A 24,285-nucleotide genomic window follows, 5' to 3' on the forward strand; every position below is an offset into this window, starting at 1 on the left:
GTATATGACTTTGGGACACCAGGACTGCAGCCTGCCCGGCTCCTCAGTCTGTGGAATTCTCTAGGCAAGAATACTGGAGCGAGTTGCCATTTCCTACTCCAGATTTACCTGACCCGGGGATCGAACCTAGGTAGCCTGCACTGCATGTGGATTCTTTACTGCTGAGCCACTTATTTTTAATTAAGAATACGTTTTTTTAAAAGATTTTTTTTTACATGGACCATTTTTAAAGTCTTTATTAAAAAAAAATAAAGTTTTTATTGAATTTGTTATAAGATTTCTTGTTTTACGTTTTGGTTTATTGTCTGCAAGGCATGTGGGGTCTTAGCTGCCTGAGCAGGGATCAAACATGCACCCCCTGTATTGGAAGGCCAAGTCTTAACCCCTGGACCCCCAGGGAAGTCCCTTGAATTACAGTTTTAATATACAGTGCTCCTCTAGATCATTAGCCTACTCTCTTAGGCCTGTGTAGAAGTGAGCCTACCCTTCAAGCCCCACCTTGTACTTTCTCACATCCTGAAATAGTATGATAAATGATAAAAAAAATTCTAAGTCTGGATTCATATATTTGATGCAGACATACCCTTTACATTATCAAACTGAAGATCAGCTGGACAGATCAGGAAAGCAAAACCTTTCTGCCAATGGCCATAGGACAATTAAAATGCTCTGGAAGTGTTAAGATAACTTCTTACAGGCACCCATACTAGAAAAACTCCAAACCCCTGAATTCCATCTATATTTCTCCTATTGTTCTTCACTTGTAGTCACTGTTAGCTCTTCCTGTGAAATTCTTCAATTCTATTGCCTTTCTTTCAGTACATACCTAGTTAGTCTTAGTTGCTTTGCTTTTAAAGTCTAGTTTCCATGTAGTTTCCCCTACCCATGTTCATTCCATTCTATATCCTGCAACTAAAATAATCTTCCATATGTTTTGCAGATATAACTCTTGGCTCAAGAACTTTCTTTTTGCCCAGTGTCTGTAGGAAGAATTCTTTTGTTCAACATTCAAGGTTTTTTCATACCTTAACCCTGGACCTAAAACCTGGGCTTCAGGGAAATCAGATTGAGCTTATGTAAATAAATAACTTAGAACTCTGCCTGGCTTATATTCTAAGAAAGTCTTAGCTATTACCTCCTTCCTACAACTGATAGAACATGTTAACTCTGAACCCTAATTTACCACAATGTTTAACAATAAAATCTAAGATTAGGTGTAATATAAATAAAAGATAGTATTTCTTTTATGTGACAGACAGTAAACTTGTGGGATGTGTCATTTAAAGAAAAAATAAAGCCTGGGAAAATGTAAATGTGTTCTGGATTTAGCACAATGGTTCCCAAATTTTAGCCTTATTAGAATAATGGGAAGCTTGCTTTTTTTTTGGCCAAGCCTCACAGCTTTCTGGGATCTTAGTTTCCTGACCAGGGTACCAGAGACTGAACCCACGCCCGTTGCAGTGGAAATACAGACCCCTGACCACTGGACCATCTGGGAATTCTCACAGAAGTACCTGGGAAGCTTTCAAAACGAACACAGGTGTCTGAGCCCCACTCTAGCTTTACTGAATCTCTTCAATGGTAGGGGCACATGAATTTTTTAAAAAGTTTCACACATGATTCATGTACACTTTTAAAAAAACTGCATGAAATTTTCATGTGCATCTACAACCAAGAATTACTAGTTTAATACAGAAACTCTGGATTAAGGAAGTTGGTTATGCTTGGCATGTATTTTTCACTATGTTCTCCTGGAACATAGTTTTATAAAAGAGAGAACTAATTAGCTCTGAATAACTTATGTGTTCATGAGCAGTGTTCTTAAAAACAACAAAATAACCTTGAATTTGATTTAGGGAGTTGGAAAAGAACAAGTCATATATACCGCAAACGCCACACTGGTTTTCATTTAAAAGCTTGTCTGTTAGTCTGACTTCTATTAATTTATAAATTTCAAACCAGAATTCTTAAGTAAATATATATTTAGTATGTACAACATTTACAGTTTTTACAACCCAAACTTTAGCTATATAAGTGTGTGAAAAAACTGGCATTTAAGTATGTAATAATTCAAAAACACCTCTACCTCAAAAATATTTTACACTAATTTTCCAAAGTGGTCTCTTCGCAGACTCATTGTATCTCAATAATCCAATTGGGTTACCAAATCTCTAGGCATGGAGTAAAGGGTACTGTACTGAGACAGCACTTTCTACACAACAGTACAAAATCGTAGGTCTCTGAAACCCTATAACAAAGCTCCCTTCACTCTCCAATCCTGAGACAACAAATCCTGTAGTTCCCCCTCGTCATCGCTGTCAACATTCTCCTCTTCCTTTTTCTGCAGTTCTTTTATGGTCAGAACCTCTTTAAGCTTATTTTTTATTTCATCCTGGCGATTCCGCAGCTTTTCCACTCGACGGTAACACTCTATCTGCTCATCGATCTCCCCAATCTGCCGGTCCAATCGTCCCTCCTCATCCTCTTCTGCAACTATGGCTTCGGAAATGGTATTGACCTGTCTCATAGCTTTTTGAAATTCGTCCCATTCTTTGTCCATCTGGTCCTTCGGGGCATCAACCTTTCGTACCCTCGCATCTATCTCAGGGTCGTCAAAAAACCCTTCCGGTAATGCTTCCGCAGTGTTTTCTCTTCTTTCCACTACTTTTTCATGTATTTCTGCTTTCTCAATTGACCCGGAATGAGGGATTAAAGGGGCCTTGGGAGGATTTGTATCCGAGAAATTGCTTGGCAGCCTGCTACCAGTTGCCTCCCGCGAAGAGGAAAGTGAGTGTTCCTTGCTCTGTGAAGTGGACGGCTGCTTACAGGCATCCCCCTTCTTCCCTTCTCCTCCTCCTCCTCCCTTCTCCTCCTCCTCGTCTTCCTCGTCATCATAATCAGGGAGTAAACCGAGTCCCGAAGCCTTACCGACGGTCGCCCTAGTGGACTCCTTTCCGGCTTTGTCAAAGTTGGTGGGCAAAGCGGACGTGGAGGGCTGTACCTGAGGAACCAGGGAGGCCTTCGCTCTTTTGGCATCTTGGCTTTCAGAGTCCGGCGCCTTCCTCTTGGTGGACTGAGGCACTGCGCTGGCGGACGGGCCCTGGGCTGCTTCCTTCGCGCCTTTCAGCTCGGCCACTTTCTCTCGGTGCTGTTTTCCCAGGACGTGAGTCTGCCACAGGAGCTCGCTCTTAACCGGAGTGTTACACAGGGCACAACTCAGCTGCCCCAAGCGGTTGTACTTCGCGAATGGAGATTCTATCCGTTTCCGGTTGGTGCTCAGACGCTGCTTCTCCTTCATCAACCGCCGCAGTTCGTCCTGATTCACCACTCGCTTACCCGCGGGAGGCCGAGCTGAGGCGGACGACGCCATCTTTGCGATCCGACCGGAGGCGATCCTGGCTTCCGTCCCGGCGACGCCTGATGACGTAACTTCCTGTCCGGACGCGGATTGGCTGAGGCTGCGGGACGTGAGAGGTCGCGCCTAGATTTCTTTCAGTAACGTATATTCCTTTAGTAACAGGCGATTTTTGCCTGTAGGGTCGCTTCTCCGACATTCTGTTCATGGCTGCGATAAAGGCCATAAACTCCAAGGCTGAGGTGGCACGGGCCCAGGCAGCCTTGGCCGTCAATATATGCGCCGCCCGAGGGCTGCAGGATGTGTTGCGGACCAACTTGGGTCCCAAGGGCACCATGAAAATGTGAGACGGCCGTTGGAGCGGCGGTTAGGGCGTCGGGGTTTGTTGGGCATCGGGGCGCCCTGTGAGGTAGAGGTTCCGCAGAGTTTGGAGCGGTGTGGACGCATTTGTGGGCCTGCTTTCCCTCGTTTTCATTCCTGCCCTGAGTTCATCTCCTGCCTGATCGAGGAGAAATGCTCCCCGAAGAAAGGGCTCACGAGTGAAGCGGCGACCACCCCCCGCCCCCACCCCCCAACTTCTTGTTTAGGTTCATATGTAATTAAAAGTTCATTAAGTGTCTCGAATGAAACAAAAGCTATCTAGCTCTCTTGCCTTTAAAGAGTTTGGGTTTTGTTTGGCAGTGTGCTGTAATGGAGAGGGCTCGGGCTCTGGAGCCTGGCAGGCTTGGGTTCAAATCCAAGTTCTTTAGATTTTAAGTCCTTAGACAAGTTGTACGCTCTGTGCATAGGGTTCATCATATCTATTCATCCTTTAGCATGTATTTATTTAGGACCATTTGCTTTAGAAGAGAGTGGGGATGGGAAAGAGACTTCCCTGGCTGTCTACTGGTTCAGACTCCCGGCTTCCACTGAAGGGGCAGCGGTTAGATACCTGGTGGGGGAACTAAAAGATCCCTCATGCCGTGTGGTGTGACCAAGAAAAAAAGAGTGAGAGAAAGAGACTAGTGAGGGCAATGATGAAGTGTAAGAGGAGAGATACAGTCTCAGAAGAATGAGCAGAGTAATTAATATTAACAGTAAAAGAGGGCACTAATGTCTAGTTGGGATCCTGGGAATACAGAGATGACCAAGATACAGTTTCTGTTCTTAAGGAATTCTGATAGAGATGAATGTGCTAATGGTTATATATATATATATATATATATATATGTATATATAGCATATATTGTACTGAGGAAAGGGATTGTAACTGATGACAGAAGGGAGAAAGGAAAGCTTCTCAAATAATAGAATTTTTCCTCAATCTTGAAAGAGGATTAAAGTTCACCAGTTAGAGAAGGGAGTAAAGGCCTTCTAGGTAGAATAACTTCAGGACCAAGAAAGCCCAACGGTATAAATCCAACAGAAACGAAACCAAACATGATTTATTAAGGGAACCACACGATTTTCCCACAAGATCTCACTTGGTAGAAGAAGTAGAAAAGAATAGACATTCCCCAAATTGGGAAAGGTAAACTATGTCATTGTTAAATAGCTTGGCTTTTACCTTGAAGGTGATGGAGAACATGAAAATCATGGATTTTTTTTTTTTTTCAGGAAACTTACTGAATCACATTGTCTTTTAGAAAGATAAATGCAGTGTGGAGGGTAGATTCCAATTCAGAAATATTAGGATGCTAAGTAGTCCAGATTAGAGATGATGATGACTGGAAATGACAGGAGAGGGTAGATTCAAGAGACCTTTAGATTGTAGGGTTGACAGAACTTGATCTTATAAACACGAAAGATGAAGGAAAAAATAGTTCAGTGAGTGAATGTAACATTTCACAAAAATAAGAAACCTGCAGGAAATTCACAAATATGTGGTTTGTAGACTTCCAGGTACTCTTCGAAGTACCAAACCACTGTTCATAACTCATTGACTGCTTCTATCCTTAGACTTGTAAATCCTCCTTTGGAAATGAAATCACCATTGCAGTCCATCTGGGGAGAAGTAATATTGTGGGTTGCAAATGGTGGTAATTACTGTGGTATCCCCCATGATATAATGGAAGTTTTCCACGCCCAGTTACTTAAAGATAGTGGAGTGGCAAATACTGGAAGTATCTTGTTTGGCTCTTGCCATATGAGGTTAATAACTACTGTTTTCTGAACAGGCTTGTTTCTGGTGCAGGAGATGTCAAACTCACCAAAGATGGCAATGTGCTGCTCCATGAGATGGTGAGCTGATGTTGCTGACTTAATAAACCTTGATAAGTCATAACTGAGGACATAGTGCAATTTGTATATCTTTAAACCAAGGCCATAAGCTAAATACTGCTGTCATGAGATATGTTTGTTGGATTAAACCTTAGGGGAAAAAAAAAGTCTATTGACTGTTTTCAAATCTTACACATAATAGCTTAGGGATACTTCCAAATTAGTTACATTTTTTAAAGGCACTGCAGTATGTTCTTTGCAATCATGGGGAAAAAAATTCCTTGCAATTTTAGTAAATATATTCATCTTCAGGATTGAAGGATTTAATCTTATTTTGGAAATGTCATTGCATTCTGAAGCAGAGATGCTTTTATAAGGTGTTCAAACCTCATTAGTTCTCAGTTTTTAACTTTTGGTTTTGACATGTATTATGTATGATAATACAGAACTTGTGAACTAATAGAATGAAGCTTATTTAGTTTCTTAATTTTACTTTTGACCCTTATGTTATCTTGCTTGTGGTGGACTCTTTCTCTCATTCTCTCTCTTTTGTAATCTGCTTACTTTTTTCAGCAAATTCAACACCCAACAGCTTCCTTGATAGCAAAAGTAGCAACAGCCCAGGACGACATTACAGGAGATGGTACCACTTCAAATGTTCTAATCATTGGAGAGTTACTAAAACAAGCTGATCTTTACATTTCTGAGGTATTAGAATTTCATAGAATGCACATTCATGTGGTATTTTTTGAATAGAAAGTTATTTTTTGTTAGTAAAATGGTTTAATTTTAGACTGCAATAATTAATTTTTATCAAGATATTTTTGAACAGTTATAAATGGAAATAACAATGAATCTTTTTGCCAAAATAATGCCTTTTTATTGAAATGATATACATAACCTTAACCCTAAAAAATATTTGAGATACATAAAAGTTAAAAAATTAGCCATGTACCCATGACTAATGGCCTAAGAAAGAAAATACCACTGATAAAGCTGAAACCAAATTATGGACCTTTAAAAAAAATAACTAGAGGAAAATTATTGAAGCTTATCCACATTGTGAATTTACCTACCTTTCTAATTTTAGTTTCCTTTGTAAACAGTCTACTGTAGCCAGACTCCTTCATTCACTGGCCTGTGAAATAATTACATAATTTCTACCTCCGTGCCTTTGTTCAATTTGTATTGTTTTCTCTGCATTATTTATCTGTCTTTTCTAATTAAGTAGTTGAATTTCTGCTCTTTCAAGGACCATTTTAGCAAAGCATAATCTGGTCAAAGTGCTCAAAGGATCACTTCTTTGTGTTTCATTTAGTATTGGGAATTGTCTATTAATTCAGTGCATGCAACTTATTTTAGGATGCTTTTGGCTGTAAGCAGTGGAAACTTGACTAAAAGTCACTTAAACAATAAAAAATTTTCTCCCATAGCAAAAAATAGAGCAATAAAGCAGGCTTCTAGGATTCATTGATTAAAAATTTACCAAGTCATCAATTGCCCAGGTCCTTTCTGTCTCTTAGCTCTTGCACTTATGAAGCTGTTTCATCATGGGCTTATTTCCATCCTGAATGAAAGACTGTCAGAAGAGATGAGGCTCCCTGCTTCCCTTACTAATCCTCAGCAGGAGAGGACAAGAGAAAACAATTCAGTCAGTCATGGACTAAAAGTTCTTCCTTTATATGATTGGGCCAACATTGGTCGTATGTCCATCCTAAACCAATGACAGTTTTTGGGAAACTGACCTAATCTAAAGGTAATCAGGAAGAACTCTGCAGGAAAGAGGCCTGGGCTGAATCTTTAGGATAAGGAGGAGTGAGCCTGATCAAAGAGTGACAGGTGAGGAGAATGACATTCCAGGCAGAAGGGACAGCATGAGCAGAGGCGCAGAAAAGAGGAACAGCCGGTGTGTGTGCACAGCTGCAAGCAGTTTGGCGTTGGTGGAGTTTAAAGTGATGCAGACAGTAGTGAATAGGCACTTAATATTAACCAAGAAGAATATTCATATTAACATATTAATGAGTTAATTAATGGTCAGATGGGCATTTCAGATATTTAGGGGACAGTTTAAGAGAGTCAAGACTGATGTTTTTCCTAGTAGTCCAGGTGAGAAGTTGTGAAGTCCTAGGCTGAAGAAATGTTTTGAAGATGGTTAGTAACACAGGCTCTGGCATCAGGTCTTATGGGTTTAAATCCTGACTCCGGCTCTTACTAGGCTGGTGATCTAAGCCTTTAAGCCTAAATTTCCTCATCTGTGAAACAGGAATAATATCAGCACCCACTTCATAGTGTTGAGGGGACTGAAATAATACATGTAAAGTCCTTAGAACAGTGCCTGGTACAAATGCTCAATAAATGTCAATTTTTGAAGTTACTGTAGGACTGATGTAAATGAATGGAGGATGGGAATAAATTAGAACTAGTTCCAGCCTTCCATAAGTTTATGTATTACTTTCCAGAATAAGCAACAGTGTTTTTTCAAAAAAAATTTTGTTATAATGTCAGACCTATAGAAAATTTGCAAGAATACTCCAAAGGGTAACATTTCTCTCTTGTTCATAAATATATGTATATGTTTTATATATATATATATATATATATATGTATATGTACCATATATACCATATATAGTAATATACATATTTTTTCTAATGGTATAAGAATAAGTTCCAGACATGGTGATCTAAATATTTCAGTGCATCTTTCTTAAAATCATGGAATTCTCATATATAACCACAGTATAGTGATCAAAATAGGACATTAATATAAACACATTGCTAAAGTACTATTATCTGATCTGCGGGTTTTGTTCAAATTTCATCACTTATCCCAATACTGTCCTTTACAGCAGAAGAAAATTTAGGCTCATGCATCATATTCAGTTGTCATATCCCTTTAGTCTTCTTTAAGCTGGAATAGTTCCTAAGCCATCTGTTGTGTTTCATGACATTGCTGACATAGCTACTTTTAGAGTATAGGCTGTTTTTTTTTTTTTTAAAGAAAGTCCCTCAGTTTGGATTTGTCTATTTCCTCACGATCAGATTGAGGTTATGAACTTTCAGCAGAAATGGCATGGAGTGCTGTTGAGGTCTTAATGCAGTTTATCAAGAGGCACATAGTGTGTGTTTGTTCCATTCTATGATGTTAACTTTGAACATTTTGTGAAGGTGCTGCCTATCTGTCATTTTTCTCCAAACTGTGCTGGTTCTTTTCCTCTGCATTACAAGGAGTTTTGTGCTCATTTGGAAGAGTACTACACAACAATGTGTTATAGTTTTCAAAAATAAGAATAACTTTTGTACTTCTTTATACTGTCATAAAATGTAAACACTTTTTCCATAAGTTTGAGATTGTTTTAAATATGAAGCACTGAAAGAGTACTTTTATAAATTACATATCTACACTTATATTTAGTGGCATTGATGTGGGTAATTACTTTTTTTGGACAATCCTATTAATAGGAAAGGATCGTTACTTTTACTTTGTATAACTTACTTTATAGTTTTATGTTGTTGTGTTAGGGCCTGCACCCTAGAATAATAGCTGAAGGCTTTGAAATTGCAAAAATAAAGGCACTTGAAGTTTTGGAACAAGTTAAAATTAAAAAAGAGATGAAAAGAGAAATCCTTTTAGATGTGGCTAGAACATCTCTACAAACTAAGGTTCATCCTCAACTGGCTGATGTGTTAACAGAGGTATGTAGTTAAACTTTTGCAGAATGAGTACAGACTAACACATGGTGACATTTTTCTTTTTCTTATAAGATAATCAACTATTCGTGTGTGCTTGTGTGTGTCTGTGTGTGTGCACGTGCGCGCACGCTCAGTTGTGTCCTACTCTTTGCAACACCATGGACTCTTTGCTTCTCTGCCCATGGAATTTTCCAGGCAAGAATAGTGGAGTGGGTTGCCATTTCCTTCTCCAGGGGATCTTCCCAACCCGGGGATGGAACCTGCATCTCTTATGTCCCCTGCATTGGTAGGTAGATTCTTTACCACTGTGCCACCTGGGAAGCCCCCAGTCAGCTATGACATGTGGTCCTTTTGAACATACAATAAAATATAGAAGACAGACATTTATTTATAGGCTTACTTATAGAATAGATTTGATTGGTCAGAACAGTATGTATAATTTTTCAAAAGTGTCATGTTAAACCTTTTGTTATTAAGTTGGGCTTGGCTACCTGTGGATCACCCCCTCTGGACACCACTGGAATTATATACTGGTCTCCTAAAGCTAGAGGTCCATATTTATTATGCAAGGTTGGGGACATAGTTTTGACAGTGTACCTTGTAATTGAGATTACCACTTTAATGAACATGAGGGAGTTGATAGATAATATTCAAATCTGGGAAATGTATACATGTTTACTTATAAAGGTAGAATATATATAAATATATAAGGTTGGGAATTCTGGGAAAGTTTTTTTTTTTATCAGATACCTATAGTTTGATGATGTCATCATTGTTCCTCCGCTTTACTGTTTTTGAAACGAGTGTGTTAGTGTATCAGGAATGAAGAGATCATAAGACATTGACATATACATCAGAATTGTATCTTACTAATTTACTTTGGAAATTAGAAACTGAACTGAACTGAATTTACTTTGAGAAATACAAATACCAGATGGACCGAAACACCTGAGTTCTTTCTACTCAGTTCTTCAGTTCAGTTCAGTCGCTCAGTCATGTCCGACTCTTTGCAACCCCATGCACTGCAGCACAATAGGCTTCTCTGTCCATCACCAACTCCTGAAGCTTACTCAAACTTATGTCCATCAAGCGAGTGATGCCATCCAACTATCTCATTCTATCGTCCCCTTCTCCTCTCATTTTCAATCTCTCCCAGCCTTAGGGTCTTTTCCGATGAGTCAATTCTTTGCCTCAGGTGACCAAAGGATTGGAGTTTCAGCTTCAGCATCAGTCCTTCCAATGCATATTCAGGACTGATTTCCTTTAGGATGGACTAGTTGGATCTCCTTGCAGTCTAAGGGACTCTCAAGAGTCTTCTCCAACACCACAGTTCAGAAGCATCAATTCTTCGGTGCTCAGCTTTCCTTTATAGTCCAACTCTCACATCCATACATGACTACTGGAAAAACCATAGCTTTGACTAGACGGACCTTTGTTGGCAAAGTAATGTCTCTGCTTTTTAATATGCTGTCTAGGTTGGTCATAGCTTTTCATCCAAGGAGCAAGTGTCTTTTAATTTCATGGCTGCAGTCACCATCTGCAATGATTTTGGAGCCCCCCAAAATAAAGTCTGTCACTGTTTCCACTGTTTCCCCATCTATTTGCCATGAAGTGAGGGGCCAGATGCCATGATATTAGTTTTCTGAATGTTGAATTTTAAGCCTACCTTTTCACTTTCCTCTTTCACTTTCATCAAGAGAATTTTTAGTTCTTCTTCACTTTTCTGCCATAAGGGTGGTGCCATCTGCATATCTGAGGTTATTGATACTCCTCTTGGCAGCCTTGATTCCAGCTTGTTCTTCATCCAGCCTGGCATTTCACATGATGTACTTTGCGTATAAGTTAAATAAGCAGGATGACAATATACAACCTTGACATTGTCCTTTCCTGATTTGGAACCAGTCTGTTGTTCCATGTCCAGTTCTGACTGTTGCTTCTTGACCTGCATACAGATTTCTCAGGAGGCAGGTCAGGTGGTCTGGTATTCCCATCTCTGGAAGAATTTTCCACAGTTTGTTGTGATCCACACAAAGGCTTTGGTGTAGTCAATAAAGCAGAAGTAGATGTTTTTCTGGAGCTCTCTTGCTTTTTGATGATCCAGCAGATGTTGGCAATTTGATCTCTGGTTCCTCTGCCTTTTCTAAATCCAACTTGAACATCTGAAAGTTCATGGTTCACGTATTGCTGAAGCCTGGCTTGGAGAATTTTGAGCATTACTTTACTAGCGTGTGAGATGAGTGCAACTGTGTGGTAGTTTGAACATTCTTTGGCATTGCCTTTCTTTGGGATTGGAATGAAAACTGACCTTTTCCCATCCTGTGGCCACTGCTGAGTTTTCCAGATTTGCTGGCATATTGAGTGCAGCACTTTCATGGTATCATCTTTTAGGATTTGAAATAGCTCAACTGGAATTCTGTCTCCTCCACTAGCTTTGTTCGTAGTGATGCTTCCTAAGGCCCACTTGACTTTGCATTCCAGGATGTCTGGTTCTAGGTGAGTGATCACACCATCATGGTTATCTGGGTCATGAAGATCTTTTTTGTATATTTCTTCTGTGTATTCTTGCCATCTTTTCTTAATATCTTCTGCTTCTGTTAGATCCATATCATTTCTGTCCTTTATTGTGCCCATCTTTGCATGAAATGTTCCCTTGGTATCTCTAATTTTCTTGAAGAGATCTCTAGTCTTTCCCATTCTGTTGTTTTCCTCTATTTCTTTGCATTGATCGCTGAGGAAGGCTTTCTTATCTCTCCTTGCTATTCCTTGGAACTCTGCATTCAAATGGGTGTATCTTTCCTTTTCTCCCTTGCCTTTTGCTTCTCTTTATGTCTCAGCTCTTTGTAAGGCCCCTTCAGACAACCATTTTGCCTTATTGCATTTGTTCTTCTTGGGGATGGTCTTTATCAATGCCTCCTATACAGTGTCACGAACCTCTGTCCGTAGTTCTTCAGGCACCTTGTCTATCAGATGTAATCTCTTGAATGTATTTGTCACTTCCACTGTATAATTTTAAGGGATTTGATTTAGGTCATACCTGAATGGTCTAGTGGTTTTCCCTACTTTCTTCAATTTAAGTCTGAATTTGACAATAAGAAGTTCACCTGAGCCACAGTCAGTTTCCGATCTTATTTTTGCTGACTGTACAAAGCTTCTCCCTCTTTGGCTGCCAAGAATATAATGAATCTGATTTCAGTATTGACCCTCTGATGATGTCCATGTGTAGAGTCTTCTCTTGTGTTGTTGGAAGAGAGTGTTTGCTATGACCAGTGCGTTCTCTTAGTGAAACCCTGTCAGCCTTTGCCCTGTTTCATTTTGTACTCCAAGGGCAAATTTGCCTGTTACTCTAGGTAGCTCTTGACTTGCTACTTTTGCATTCCAGTCCCCTATAATGAAAAGGACATCTTTTTTGGGTGTTAGTTCTGTCATGCGAGTGTATGTTCCTCGGTTCTTTGTCTCGTCACAACAAAGATTTGGAGCAACGGACCTTAAAGCCCTCGGCGCATCACAGCTCTCGGGTCTTGGACAAACCGTGTTACAGCTCTTAGGCAAATCAGTGTTACTGATACACTAAATAAAATACTCTATTTTATTTAGAAGATAGCAGGAGAGTGAGAGAGAGAGAGAGAGAGAAAGAGAGAGAGAAAAGAGCACACGCACGCAGGAGAGAGAGTCCGAGAGAAAGCGCTTTGGCTCCTCCTTGTGTATGTTTTTTCCTCCACCTGGGCCTGCCCTATGCAAATTGGGCTTAGCCAGGAGTGCTGTTTGTTCTGTTTGTTCTGCCTGAAGTCTTCACTCTGGCCCTCGGACCTTCCTTGTCTTTTAGCCACCACCATTTTGGACTCCTTTTCCCTATTCTACCTACCTGACAGTTCTAGAAGGTCTTGTAGGTCTTCATAGAACCATTCAGCTTCTTCAGCGTTACTGGTTGGGGCATAGACTTGTATTACTGTGATACTGAATGGTTTGCCTGGAAGCGAACAGAGATCATCCTGTTGTTTTTGAGATTGCATCCCAGTACTGCATTTTGGACTCTTTTGTTGACTATGAGGGCTACTCCCTTTCTTCTACGGGATTCTTCCCCATAGTAGTAGATATAATGGTCATCTGAGTTAAATTCACCCATTCCAGTTCATTTTAGTTCACTCATTCCTAAAATGTTGATGTTCCCTCTTGCCATCTCCTGTTTGACCAGTTCCAATTTGCTTTGATTCATGGAGCTAACATTCCAGGTTCCTATGCAATATCGTTCTTACAGCATCGGACTTTACTTCCATCACCAGTCACATCCACAAGTGAGTATTGTTTTCACTTTGGCTCTGTCTCTTCATTCTTCCTGGAGTTATTTTTCTACTAATCTCCAGTAGCATATTGGACGCCTATCTACCTGGGGAGTTCATCTTTCAGTGTCATACCTTTTTGCCTTTTCATACTGTTCATGTGGTTCTCAAGGCAAGAATACTGAAGTGATTTGCCATTCCCTTCTCCAGTGGACCACGTTTTGTCAGAACTCTCCACCATGACCCATGCATCTTGGTTGGCCCTACATGGCATGGCTCATAGTTTCATTGAGTTAGACAAGGCTGTAGTCCATGTGATCAGTTTGGTTAGTTTTCTGTGATTGTGGTTTTCATTCTGTCTGTCCTCTGATGGAGAAGGGTAAGAGGCTTATGGAGGCTTCTTGGTGGAAGAGACCTACTGAGCGGGAAACTGGAACTTGTTCTTATGGGCAGGGCTGTGCTCAGTAAATCTTTAATCCAGTGTTCTTTTGATGGGCAGGGCTGTGTTCCCTCCCTGTTGCTTACCAATAATAAAACTGACTGGGGAAATCAAACTAAGAAATTAAGGCATTTTCTTGCTAAGCAGAGTCTATATAAAGACTGCTATATTTTCTGCTGTTAGAGTACATATTGGAGAAGGTGATGGCACCCCACTGCAGTACTCTTGCCTGGAAAATCTCATGGACAGAGGAGCCTGGTAGGCTGAAGTCCATGGGGTCGCTACGAGTCAGACACAACTGAATGACTTTGCTTTCACTTTCCACTTTCATGCATTGGAGAAGGAAATGGCAATCCACTCCAGTGTTCTTGCCTGGAGAATCCCAGGGACGGGGGAGCCTGGTGGGCTGCCGTCTATGGGGTCGCACAGAGTTGGACACGACTGAAGCGATTTAGCAGCAGCAGAATACATATATCACCTGGCCCCCATTAGGGCTATCTAATTAGGGTCCCCATTCTCTTTTGGAGCTACAGAAACACTGTATACTCTCACTTTCCAGTGGTTTATCATTATTCCCCTTAGGCATCAAACCCCTAAATCATATTCCCTCAGTAAACTTTTCCAAGATACAGATTTTTTTCCCTTTATTTATATTTTAGGATGGTTATACTACAGCACTTAATTTCTGTAGTCAGTTATTTTAGTATTACTTTCTGAGTTAAGCTATAGGCTGTGTTGTGTTGTGCTTCTCAAATTTCATATCCCTGGGGATATTTGGCAGACTAAATGAGACATATCTTTCTGAAGTGTCAATTTACTTTACAATTTTGAGGAAAAGCATTATTTTCACATTAAAACAAATGTGCAAAACAATGCTGTAAATCAACTATACTCCAGTAAAAATTAAAAAACAAATGTATATATTGTGGCATGACATGGAAAAATTTCACAGTAAAACAGACTTAAAAATTTCATGTTGTTAGAGCGAGCATATTTGACCTCTTTCCTTAGATGACATTTCCTTCTTTTCCATTAAGGTGTCCTTTGGTGGAAAAGTCTGAGTAGTGTTGGTATAGTAGGCTTGGCAGTTAAAGACATCTCTGATTTCTAGTCCTGACTCCACTACTACCTGTTAGACTTTGTTTTAAGACCATAATTCTTAAAGTCTTCCCTGTTAAATGAAGGGTTTGGACCTGATAATCTCTGAAGTTCATGTAGGCTCTAAAATATCCACTGGCCTTGGTTATCATTAGTGTCCCTGAGAAAGTGGTATTTTTTGTCTTGCCCTGTGTTTTGGAGCCTGAAGCACTTTATCTGCTTAGTCTAGTGATCAGCTACTAGGGCCAGTGGTTTCTTTCAGTAGACCAAATAGTTTACTGTTCTAATTCATTTCTCTTTCAGGCTGTTGTGGATTCTGTTTTGGCAGTTAGGAGACCGAATTATCCTATCGATCTCTTCATGGTAGAAATCATGGAGATGAAGCATAAATCGGAAACAGATACAAAGTAAGTGACATAAACTTTGACAGTGCATAGAATCTAGAATACTTGATTATCTGCAGATATTCTGTCATTAATTTCATTAGTTACTTTTATTCAACATCTTTCTATTTGTTTAGCATATATTAATTGGATACTTATCAGCAACCATTCATTTGTTTTAGGTGCTAGGAATGAAGAGTAAACAAAACAGTTTCTTTAAGAATCTTACATTTCCAATTGAAAGAGATAGCACATTATGCTAATAAGTGCTGTAAAGAGGCTAGAGCAGTTGTGTGTGTGAGCATGTGTGTGATTTTAGGATAGTCAAGGAAGAACATTGTGATGAGAAAGTAAACTAAATAGCTAAAGCGGTCTTTGAAGAAATTAGAGTGATAGCCGTGTGAACATCTAGAAGAAGAGTGTTCTAAGCAGAGGGAATAACAGTAGAAAATGTCCCAATGTAGGTGTGTTTTGAGGTGTTCTAGCGTGCCTGGGTCATAGGAAGAGAAAAAAAGGAGAAGATGGGGTCAGAGAGGTAAGACGGTCAACATTGTCTGAGTATGTATGTAGTATGTACTCAGAGTGAATAGCACCTTGTTGATTTTGGACTTAACTCATTTTAAACATTCTATTATGGAATAGTCTAAACACATACAAAAGTAGAATAGAATAGTGAATGAACTCCCACATATCTGTCACTCATCTTTATCAATTTTTAATATATGGTTCGTCTTATTTTTACCTTATATGCCCCCTTCCCTTTCTTTCTGTACTTCTCTTTCCTTTCTTTTGCCCCAAATTTGGATTATTTTGAAGCCAATTCAGATGTTGTATTTTGTCTGTAAGTACTTTATTTTCAATATACGTGTGGGTGTTTTTACGTATTTATAGAAGTTTTGTTTGGTTTGTCCTTCTCATTTTGTATGGTTTCCTGTTCCCTGCAGATCTTTTCAAACTTACTTTTCACTTCTTTAAACATATAGCTCACGTTTAGTGTTACAATATTTAAAGTTTTGTCTTTTCTGTTTCTGTTGTTTACTGTATTTTGTTGGTCCTCACTCATTGTGCCTTGTTTCCAGTGTGTGCCATTGATTGTGTTGAAAAAAGTATTTGTAGAAATAATTTGAGACCTAGGCTGAAGCGCCTTTGTACAAAGAGGATTTGAGTTTGCTGCTGCAAGAAGCCCAGAGACTACTTTAAACTAAAGCCACAGCTTGAGGTTTTTATTGAATATCCAGTTGTTGCAAATTCTAACTACAAGTTCACATGAAGGCTGCTGGTTTATACCCTGAGTATGTAGCCTTTGAAGTTCACTTAATGTGAAAAGAGTCTTCTACGAAACTCTTTACTTTGGATAATCCTTGAGCTTTTAATTCTTTCTCCCTCTCATTATAAGATCAAAGTTCAGATATGCTTGAATTGTGAGATGACTTCAGGGTGAGTACCTGCAGTTTTCTAGTTACTCTCTGGAGTTTCTATTTTGTTTTCAGTTTTGAAAAGAAAACTTTTGTGGCTCTGTACTGTTTTGTGGCTCTCCAGTGTTTTTAAGGGTTGTTGTTGTTTTTAATCCAGCATTTTTAGTTGTTTTTGGTAGTAAAATTGGTCCAAAGTACAATTGCTGAGGGCAAGAAGTTCTTGGTTTCTGTTTGAGAAGAATCTCCGTGGTTGTTCTGTGGCAAGGACACTGTGGAGCAGGGAGTGCAGTGCAAAGGCAGAGGCAGGAGATCTGTTAGGAATCTGCTGTAATACAGGGGAGAGATGAAAAAAGGCTTGCATCAGGGTACACTTAGAAAAAAGGAGCCCCGGGATTTGTTGATGGTTCCACACAGAATGTGACAGAAGCAGAGGATTCAAGATGTCTCTTGGGTTCTGAATGAGCAGCTGGAAAAGCAGAGATGCCATTTCTTGGGAAGGAGCAGGTGTGAGGCAATAAATCAAGAGCTTAGTTTGGGGACTGTTATGTTTTAGGTGCCTATTAGATGTCCATGTGGAGATGCTGAGTAGGGATTTGGAGAGAGGTGTCAGGCATTCAGGATAGAGGTCTGGACTGGAAATATTCATTTGGGAGTCATTGGTGTATGGATGACTGAAAGCTCTGAGAGTTAATTAGATCATCTGGAAAGTGATAAAGATAGAGAAAAGAGGAAGTTTAAAGATTGAGCCCTGAAAACTGCAGTGTTTAGAAACTGAGAAGATGAGGAGGACTGAACAAAGGAGACTGAAAAAGGGTGGTCAGTGAGAAAGGAGGAGAGCCAGGAAAGAGCAGTATCGCAGGAGCTAAGAGAATAAAGTGTTTCAAGAAGGAGCAAATAACCTGCTGTTGACAGTTTGAGCAAGTTACGAACTAATTGGCCATTAGATTTGGAGAATGTTTAAGGGGTGAGTGTGAGAGTCAGATTGAAGGTGGGCTCAAGAGAGAATGGTTTGGAAAGAAGTGAGGATGCAAATACTGACAACTCAGAGGAGTTAGCTCTAACGGGGAGCAGAGAAGTGGCACAATAGCTGGAACGGAACGTGGGAATGGGGTCGAAGGGGAATCATTGTTTGTTTTAAAGATGAGAATTACCCTGATGAGGATGCTTGTGGAGGCAGGAACAGTTGATGGGAGGGAAGAGGGGACAGTTGCAGAAGCTGAGAGGGGAAATGGAATTCAGTCCACAGGTTGGGGGGTCGACCTTAGAGAGGAGGGAGCATGGGCAGTTCATTTCTGTTCATAGGAGCTTGAGGTTCAAGTGCTGGTAGAGGTCGTGATGGGACAGAGTGTTTATTTTCTCAAGCAAAGTCACTTGCTGAGGGTGAGAAGCAGTGGAAGAGTGAAGGAGACTTGAAGAATGAAGAATACTGAACATGTAGTTTCTTTCTTTCTTCCTAAATAAAATGTCTTCACATTCAGTTAGGAGTTGGAGTAATCCAGTTAGAAGAAAATTTTGTAAACTTCCCTATAATTATGTTCAACTATTTAAAAAAATCACATCTTTACATTAATGAATAACAAATATTGGTTATAAGAGATTCATAAGTAGAAATGCATTTCCTAGTTGGGTGTAAATGAATTTTTGAAAGTTATAGAAATATTTCCTCTTGAAAGGTCATTTGGAAAACAGGAAAAAAGCCCCCCGCTCCCTCCCCCCGCCAATTATCTCTGTTCCTACCACCCAAGCATAACTCTACTCTTAGTTTTCTTCTGTTTTTCCTTTTCAATGCCAAGAAGCTTATTAAGAATAGTGATAATCATACTTTATAGGTAATTTGTCATTCTCTGCTTATAAATATAGCTACCCGGTAAATATTTTTTCCATGTTATTACATGGTTTTCATGACTAGCCAATAGTCAAGTCCTTGTGTGCTGAACAATGTCCTATTGTTGGACATTTAGGTTAACAGTTTTTAGTTATTCCATATAATTAGTTTGAACAAATGTTCTTTAGAAACTCATTGTGTGTCTCCCTTTCATTACTTGATCAGCTGTGTCACATGTTTGAGGCACATAATTTAAAGAATAATTCTGGATTGACTTTTCATTGTCACTTCACAGTCACACTGTGTTAAAATAGGTTCTTTTTTCTAATTTTATGAATTATGTGTTGGGTTTAAAGCTGGTGTAAGGCAATAGTGTGTAACAATTGCTATGGCAGTTCTGTTACCACTTTAAAAGTATAATTTAATTTTATACTAAATTTACAGTGTATATTCAAAATAAGAAACAGTGCATATTTTTACTAGGTTGATCAAAGGGTTAGTTCTGGATCATGGCGCCCGCCATCCAGATATGAAGAAACGAGTAGATGATGCATTTATCCTTACCTGTAATGTATCGCTAGAATATGAAAAAACGTAAGTGTCCCAGTTACTCTTTGTATCCTTTGAAATTGTTTTTTTTTTCTAAAAGTGTTTTTTAGCCCCTATTTTTACCTACCAAATGTTTAATATAAACCCTTTCTACTTTCCTGTTTTTCCCTGCCTTACCTTTACTAGCTTGTCTTTATTAATCTTCTAGTGAGGTGAGCTCTGGTTTCTTTTATAAGACTGCAGAAGAGAAAGAGAAATTGGTAAAAGCAGAAAGAAAATTTATTGAAGACAGAGTACAAAAAATAATAGACTTGAAAGACAAAGTCTGTGCTCAGTCTAATAAAGGATTTGTTGTCATTAATCAAAAGGTGAGAAAAAAGTTTAGATTTTTCACTGTTTGTAAATGTTCCTCAGTGTTTTGCCAAGTGTGGTTTGTGGGCCCCATGTTAGGGCATATCTGTGAGGTCAAAACTGTTTTCATAATAGTAATAATAATGCCTTTTACATTGTGTTGATGTGTGCAAGGATGATGCAAAGCAGCGATAGGTAAAACCACTGGCACCTGAGAACAAATCATAGCTGTAGCACCAAACTGTACTAGTCATCGTATTCTCTATTGCCACATCACCCGACATACAAAAAGGGCAGTTTCATTTAAGAATGTTTTGATGAAATAGGAAAACTTAATAATTTTATCAAATTTTGATCCCTGAAATTGTACCTTTAATTTTTAATTGAAGTATAGTTGGTTTACAACACTGTATTAATTTCAGGTGTACAGCATAATGGGCTTCCCTGATAGCTCAGATGGTAAAGAACCTGCCTGATTTTTGCAGATTATACTCCATTATAGTTTATTATAAGATAATAGGTATATCCCTGTGCTATACAGTATATCCTTGTTGATATATATAAAAGATAAAAAATATAAAAGAAGGCTTATCTATTTTTTAAAAACTTAAAGAATTATTTTTATTTTTGGCCGTGCTGGGTCTTCGTTGGGCTTTTCTTTTTTCAGTTGCAGTGCACACGTTTCTCGCTGGTGGCTTCTCTTGTTGTGGCGCAGGGGCTCTAGAGCACAGGCTCAGTAGTTGTGGCACACAGGCTTAGATGTTCTGGCATATGGGAGTTAGCCCATGGCCTGCGGGATCTTCCTGGATCAGAGGTCGAAATCCTGTCTCCTGCACTGGCAGGCAGATTCTTTACTGCTGAACCACTGGGGAAACCCTATCTGTTTTATGTACAGCAGCTTGTATGTGCCCATCCCATACCCTGATGTGTTCCCCCCCTGCTTTCTCTTTCCCCTTTGGGAACTACAGGTTTGTTTTCTACATCTGTGAATCTGTTTCTGTTTTGCACATACATTCATTTGTATTACTTTTTAGCTTCCACATATAAGTGGTATCATATAGTGTTTGTCTTTCTCTAACTTATTTCACTGAATGTAATATTCTTTTGATCCATCCATGTTGCTACAGATGGCAGTATTTCATTCTTTTTTATGGCTGAGTAATATTTCATTGTATATATATATATATATATAGCAATTTTCTCCATTCATCTGTTGATGGGCATTAGGGTTGCCACCATGTCTTGGCTGTTGTAAATAGTGCTGCTGTGAACATTGAGATGCATGTTTTTTTTTGAATTACTGTTTTCTGGAAATATACCCAAAGTGGATGTATCCTTTTATAATTCTATGTCACAAAATTTGAGGTATGGACAAAATACTTCTGCTACATATCAAAATAAGAGTCTTGAAGCTCTTGTGTAATTGAGTTGCAAGCTAACATAGCCACTTTTTTCATGGAATGCCATTTTTACTTGAAAGAATGACTGACAGGATGGTTATTTAGACATGGGTATTTGGTAGGTTTTTCTCAAAAATGACTGAAACAGTCTTGCCACTTCAAGGAAACAATAGACAGTATGTATTGGCAATAATAACATTTGAGCTTTCAAACAAAAGTTAGAATTTTGGAAAATTTGTATCTGTCACTTTGAGCTTGACAGTTTTCCAATACTTGAAAGACTTTTCTGATAATATTAGTGATGACCTTAGCAAATGTGATATTTTTGATGTTGTATAACCATGAAAATTCTTAAAGAGATGGGAACACCAGACCACCTTACCTGTCTCCTGAGAAACCTGTATGTGATTCAAGAAGCGACAGTTAGAACCTTACATGGAACAACAGACTGGTTCAAATTTGGCGAGTACGACATAGCTGTGTAATATCACCCTGTTTATTTAACTTATATGCAGAGTACATCATGCAAAATACCAGGCTGGATGAATCACCAGCTGGAATCAAGATTTCCAGGAAAAATATCAACAACCTCAGATATGCAGATGATATCTCTCTAATGGCAGAAAGTGAAGAGGGCATAAAGACCCTCTTGACGAGGGTGAAAGAGGAGAGTGAAAAAGCTGGCTTAAAACTCAACATTCAGAAAACTAAGATCATGACATCCAGTTCCATCACTTCATGGCAAATAGATGGGGAAACAATGGAAGCAGTGACAGATTTTATTTTCTTGGACTCCAAAAGTCACTGTGGATGGTGACTGCAGCCATGAAATTAAAAGATGCTTACTCCTTGAAAGGAAAGCTCTGACCAACCTAGAAAGCATCTTGAAAAGTAAAGACATCACTTTGCTAACAAAGGTCCATGTAGTCAAAGCTATGGCTTTTCCAATAGTCATGTATGGGTGTGAGAGTTGGACCATGAAGAAGGCTGAGCCCTGAAAATTGGTGCCTTTGAACTGTGGTGCTAGAGAAGACTCTTGAGAGGCTTCTAGTGACTGACCTGAACTGAATGATTTTATTTTAAAGGGATTAATAAATATTGCAAAAATGTCAATTTTAACTTTAGTGAGTTAAGTTCAGTCTCTCAGTCATGTAGGACTGTTTGCAACCCCATGGACTGCAGGCTTCTCTGTCCATCACCAACTCCTGAAGCTTACACAAACTCATGTCCGTCGAGTAACTGATGCCATCCAACCATCTCATCCTGTCGTCCCCTTCCCCTCCCACCTTCAATCTTTCCCAGCATCAGGGTCTTTTCCAATGAGTTAGTTCTTCCCATCAGGTGGCCAAAATATTGGAGCTTCAGCTTTAGCATCAGTACTTCCAATGAATGTTCAGAACTGATCTCCTTTAGGATTGACTGCTTGGATCTCTTTGCAGTCCAAGGGACTCTAAAGAGAGTTCTCCAATGCCACAGTTCAAAAGCATCAATTCTTCGGTGCTCAGCTTTCTTTATAGTCCAACTCTCACATCCGTACATGACTACTGGAAAAACCATAGCCTTGACTAGATGGACCTTTGTTGGCAAAGTAATCTCTGCTTTTTGATATGCTGTCTAGGTTGGTCATAACTTGTCTTCCAAGGAGCAGTGTCTTTTAATTTCATGGCTGCAGTCACCAACCACAGTCATTTTGGAGCCCCCAAAAATAAAGTCTGTCACTGTTACCATTGTTTCCCCATCTGTTTGCCATGACGTGATGGGACCGGATGTCATGATCTTAGTTTTATGAATGTTGAATTTTAAGCCAACTTTTTCACTGTCCTTTCACTTTCATCAAGAGGCTCTTTAGTTCTTCTTCACTCTGTGCCATAAGAGTGGTGTCATCTGCATATCTGAGGTTATTGATATTCCTCCCGGCAGTCTTGATTCCAGCTCGTGCTTCATCCAGCCTGGCATTTCGCATGATGTACTCTGCATATAAGTTAAACAAGCAGGATGACAATATACAACCTTGACGTACTCCTTTCCTGATTTGGAACCAGTCTGTTGTTCCATGTCCAGTTCTGACTGTTGCTTCTTGACCTGCATACAGATTTCTCAGGAGGCAGGTCAGGTGGTCTGGTATTCCCATCTCTTGAAGAATTTTCCACAGTTTGTTGTGATCCACACAAAGGCTTTGGTGTAGTCAATAAAACAGAAGTAGATGTTTTTCTGGAGCTCTCTTGCTTTTTTCATGATCCAGCGGATGTTGGCAATTTGATCTCTGGTTCCTCTGCCTTTTCTAAAACCAGCTTGAACATCTGGAAGTTCACGGTTCATGTATTGCTGAAGCTTGGCTTGGAGAGTTTTGAGCATTACTTTGCTAGCGTGTGAGATGAGTGCAACTGTGTGGGAGTTTGAACATTCTTTGGCATTGCCTTTCTTTGGGATTGGAATGAAAACTGACCTTTTCCCATCCTGTGGCCACTGCTGAGTTTTCCAGATTTGCTGGCGTATTGAGTGTAGCACTTTCACAGAATCATCTTTCAGGATTTGAAATAGCTCAACTGGAATTCCATCCCCTCCACTAGCTTTGTTCGTAGTGATGCTTCCTAAGGCCCACTTGACTTTGCATTCCAGGACGTCTGGCTCTAGGTGAGTGATCACACCATCGTGGTTATCTGGGTCATGAGATCTTTTTTGTATATTTCTTCTGTGTGTTCTTGCCACCTCTTCTTAATATCTTCTGCTTCAGTTAGATACATACCATTTCTGTCCTTTATTGTGCCCATCTTTGCATGAAATGTTCCCTTGGTAGCTCTAATTTTCTTGAAGAGATCTCTTCCCCATTCTATTGTTTTCCTCTATTTCTTTGCATTGATCGCTGAGGAAGGCTTTCTTATCTCTCCTTGCTGTTCCTTGGAACTCTGCATTCAAATGGGTATATCTTTCCTTTTCTCCTTTGCTTTTCGCTTCTCTTCTTTTTTCAGCTATTTGTAAGACCTCCTTAGACAACCATTTTGCCTTTTTGCATTTGTTTTTCTGGGGGATGATCTTTTTTTTTTTTCCTGGGGGATGATCTTGATCACTGCCTCCTGTACAATATCATGAACCTCTGTCCATAGTTCTTCAGGCACTCTGTCTATCAGATCCAGTTCCTTGAATTTGTCTGTCACTTCCACTGTATAATCATAAGGGATTTGATTTAGGCCATACCTGAATGGTCCTAGTGGTTTTCCCTACTTTCTTCAATTAAAGTCTGAATGTGGCAATAAGGAGTTCATGATCTGAGCCACAAGCTCCCGGTCTTGTTTTGCTGACTG

At 39.5% G+C, this 24,285-nt stretch overlaps 2 protein-coding genes across 9 annotated transcripts in view; one reads left to right on the forward strand and one right to left on the reverse strand.

Moving 5' to 3' along the window:
• Positions 1–1,660: 1,660 nt before the first annotated feature.
• On the reverse strand, positions 1,661–3,401 carry ZNF830 (zinc finger protein 830). The gene has a single exon (NM_001082612.2). It carries the CDS (start codon positions 3,368–3,370, stop codon positions 2,249–2,251), a length of 1,122 nt encoding a protein of 373 aa, NP_001076081.1. The 5' UTR covers positions 3,371–3,401; the 3' UTR covers positions 1,661–2,248.
• The window catches only part of CCT6B (chaperonin containing TCP1 subunit 6B), a 35,958-nt gene continuing 15,063 nt past the window's right edge, over positions 3,391–24,285 (forward strand). For 3 of the 8 annotated variants that reach the window (XM_024980298.2, XM_059878167.1, XM_059878168.1), the window contains exons 1-7: positions 3,459–3,698; positions 5,512–5,575; positions 6,128–6,262; positions 9,076–9,249; positions 15,364–15,467; positions 19,167–19,277; positions 19,441–19,600. In XM_024980298.2, the coding sequence (XP_024836066.1) occupies positions 3,562–3,698; positions 5,512–5,575; positions 6,128–6,262; positions 9,076–9,249; positions 15,364–15,467; positions 19,167–19,277; positions 19,441–19,600 (885 nt within the window). In that variant the 5' untranslated portion in view covers positions 3,459–3,561. 8 annotated transcript variants of the gene reach the window in all.

This window comes from Bos taurus, chromosome 19 (genome assembly GCF_002263795.3).
Source record: "Bos taurus isolate L1 Dominette 01449 registration number 42190680 breed Hereford chromosome 19, ARS-UCD2.0, whole genome shotgun sequence".
NCBI lineage: Eukaryota > Metazoa > Chordata > Mammalia > Artiodactyla > Bovidae > Bos > Bos taurus.

Coding starts and splice junctions, on each gene's coding strand:
- ZNF830 (NM_001082612.2), bottom strand. CDS start 3,370: ATGGCGTCGTCCGCCTCAGCTCGGCCTCCCGCGGGTAAGCGAGTGGTG.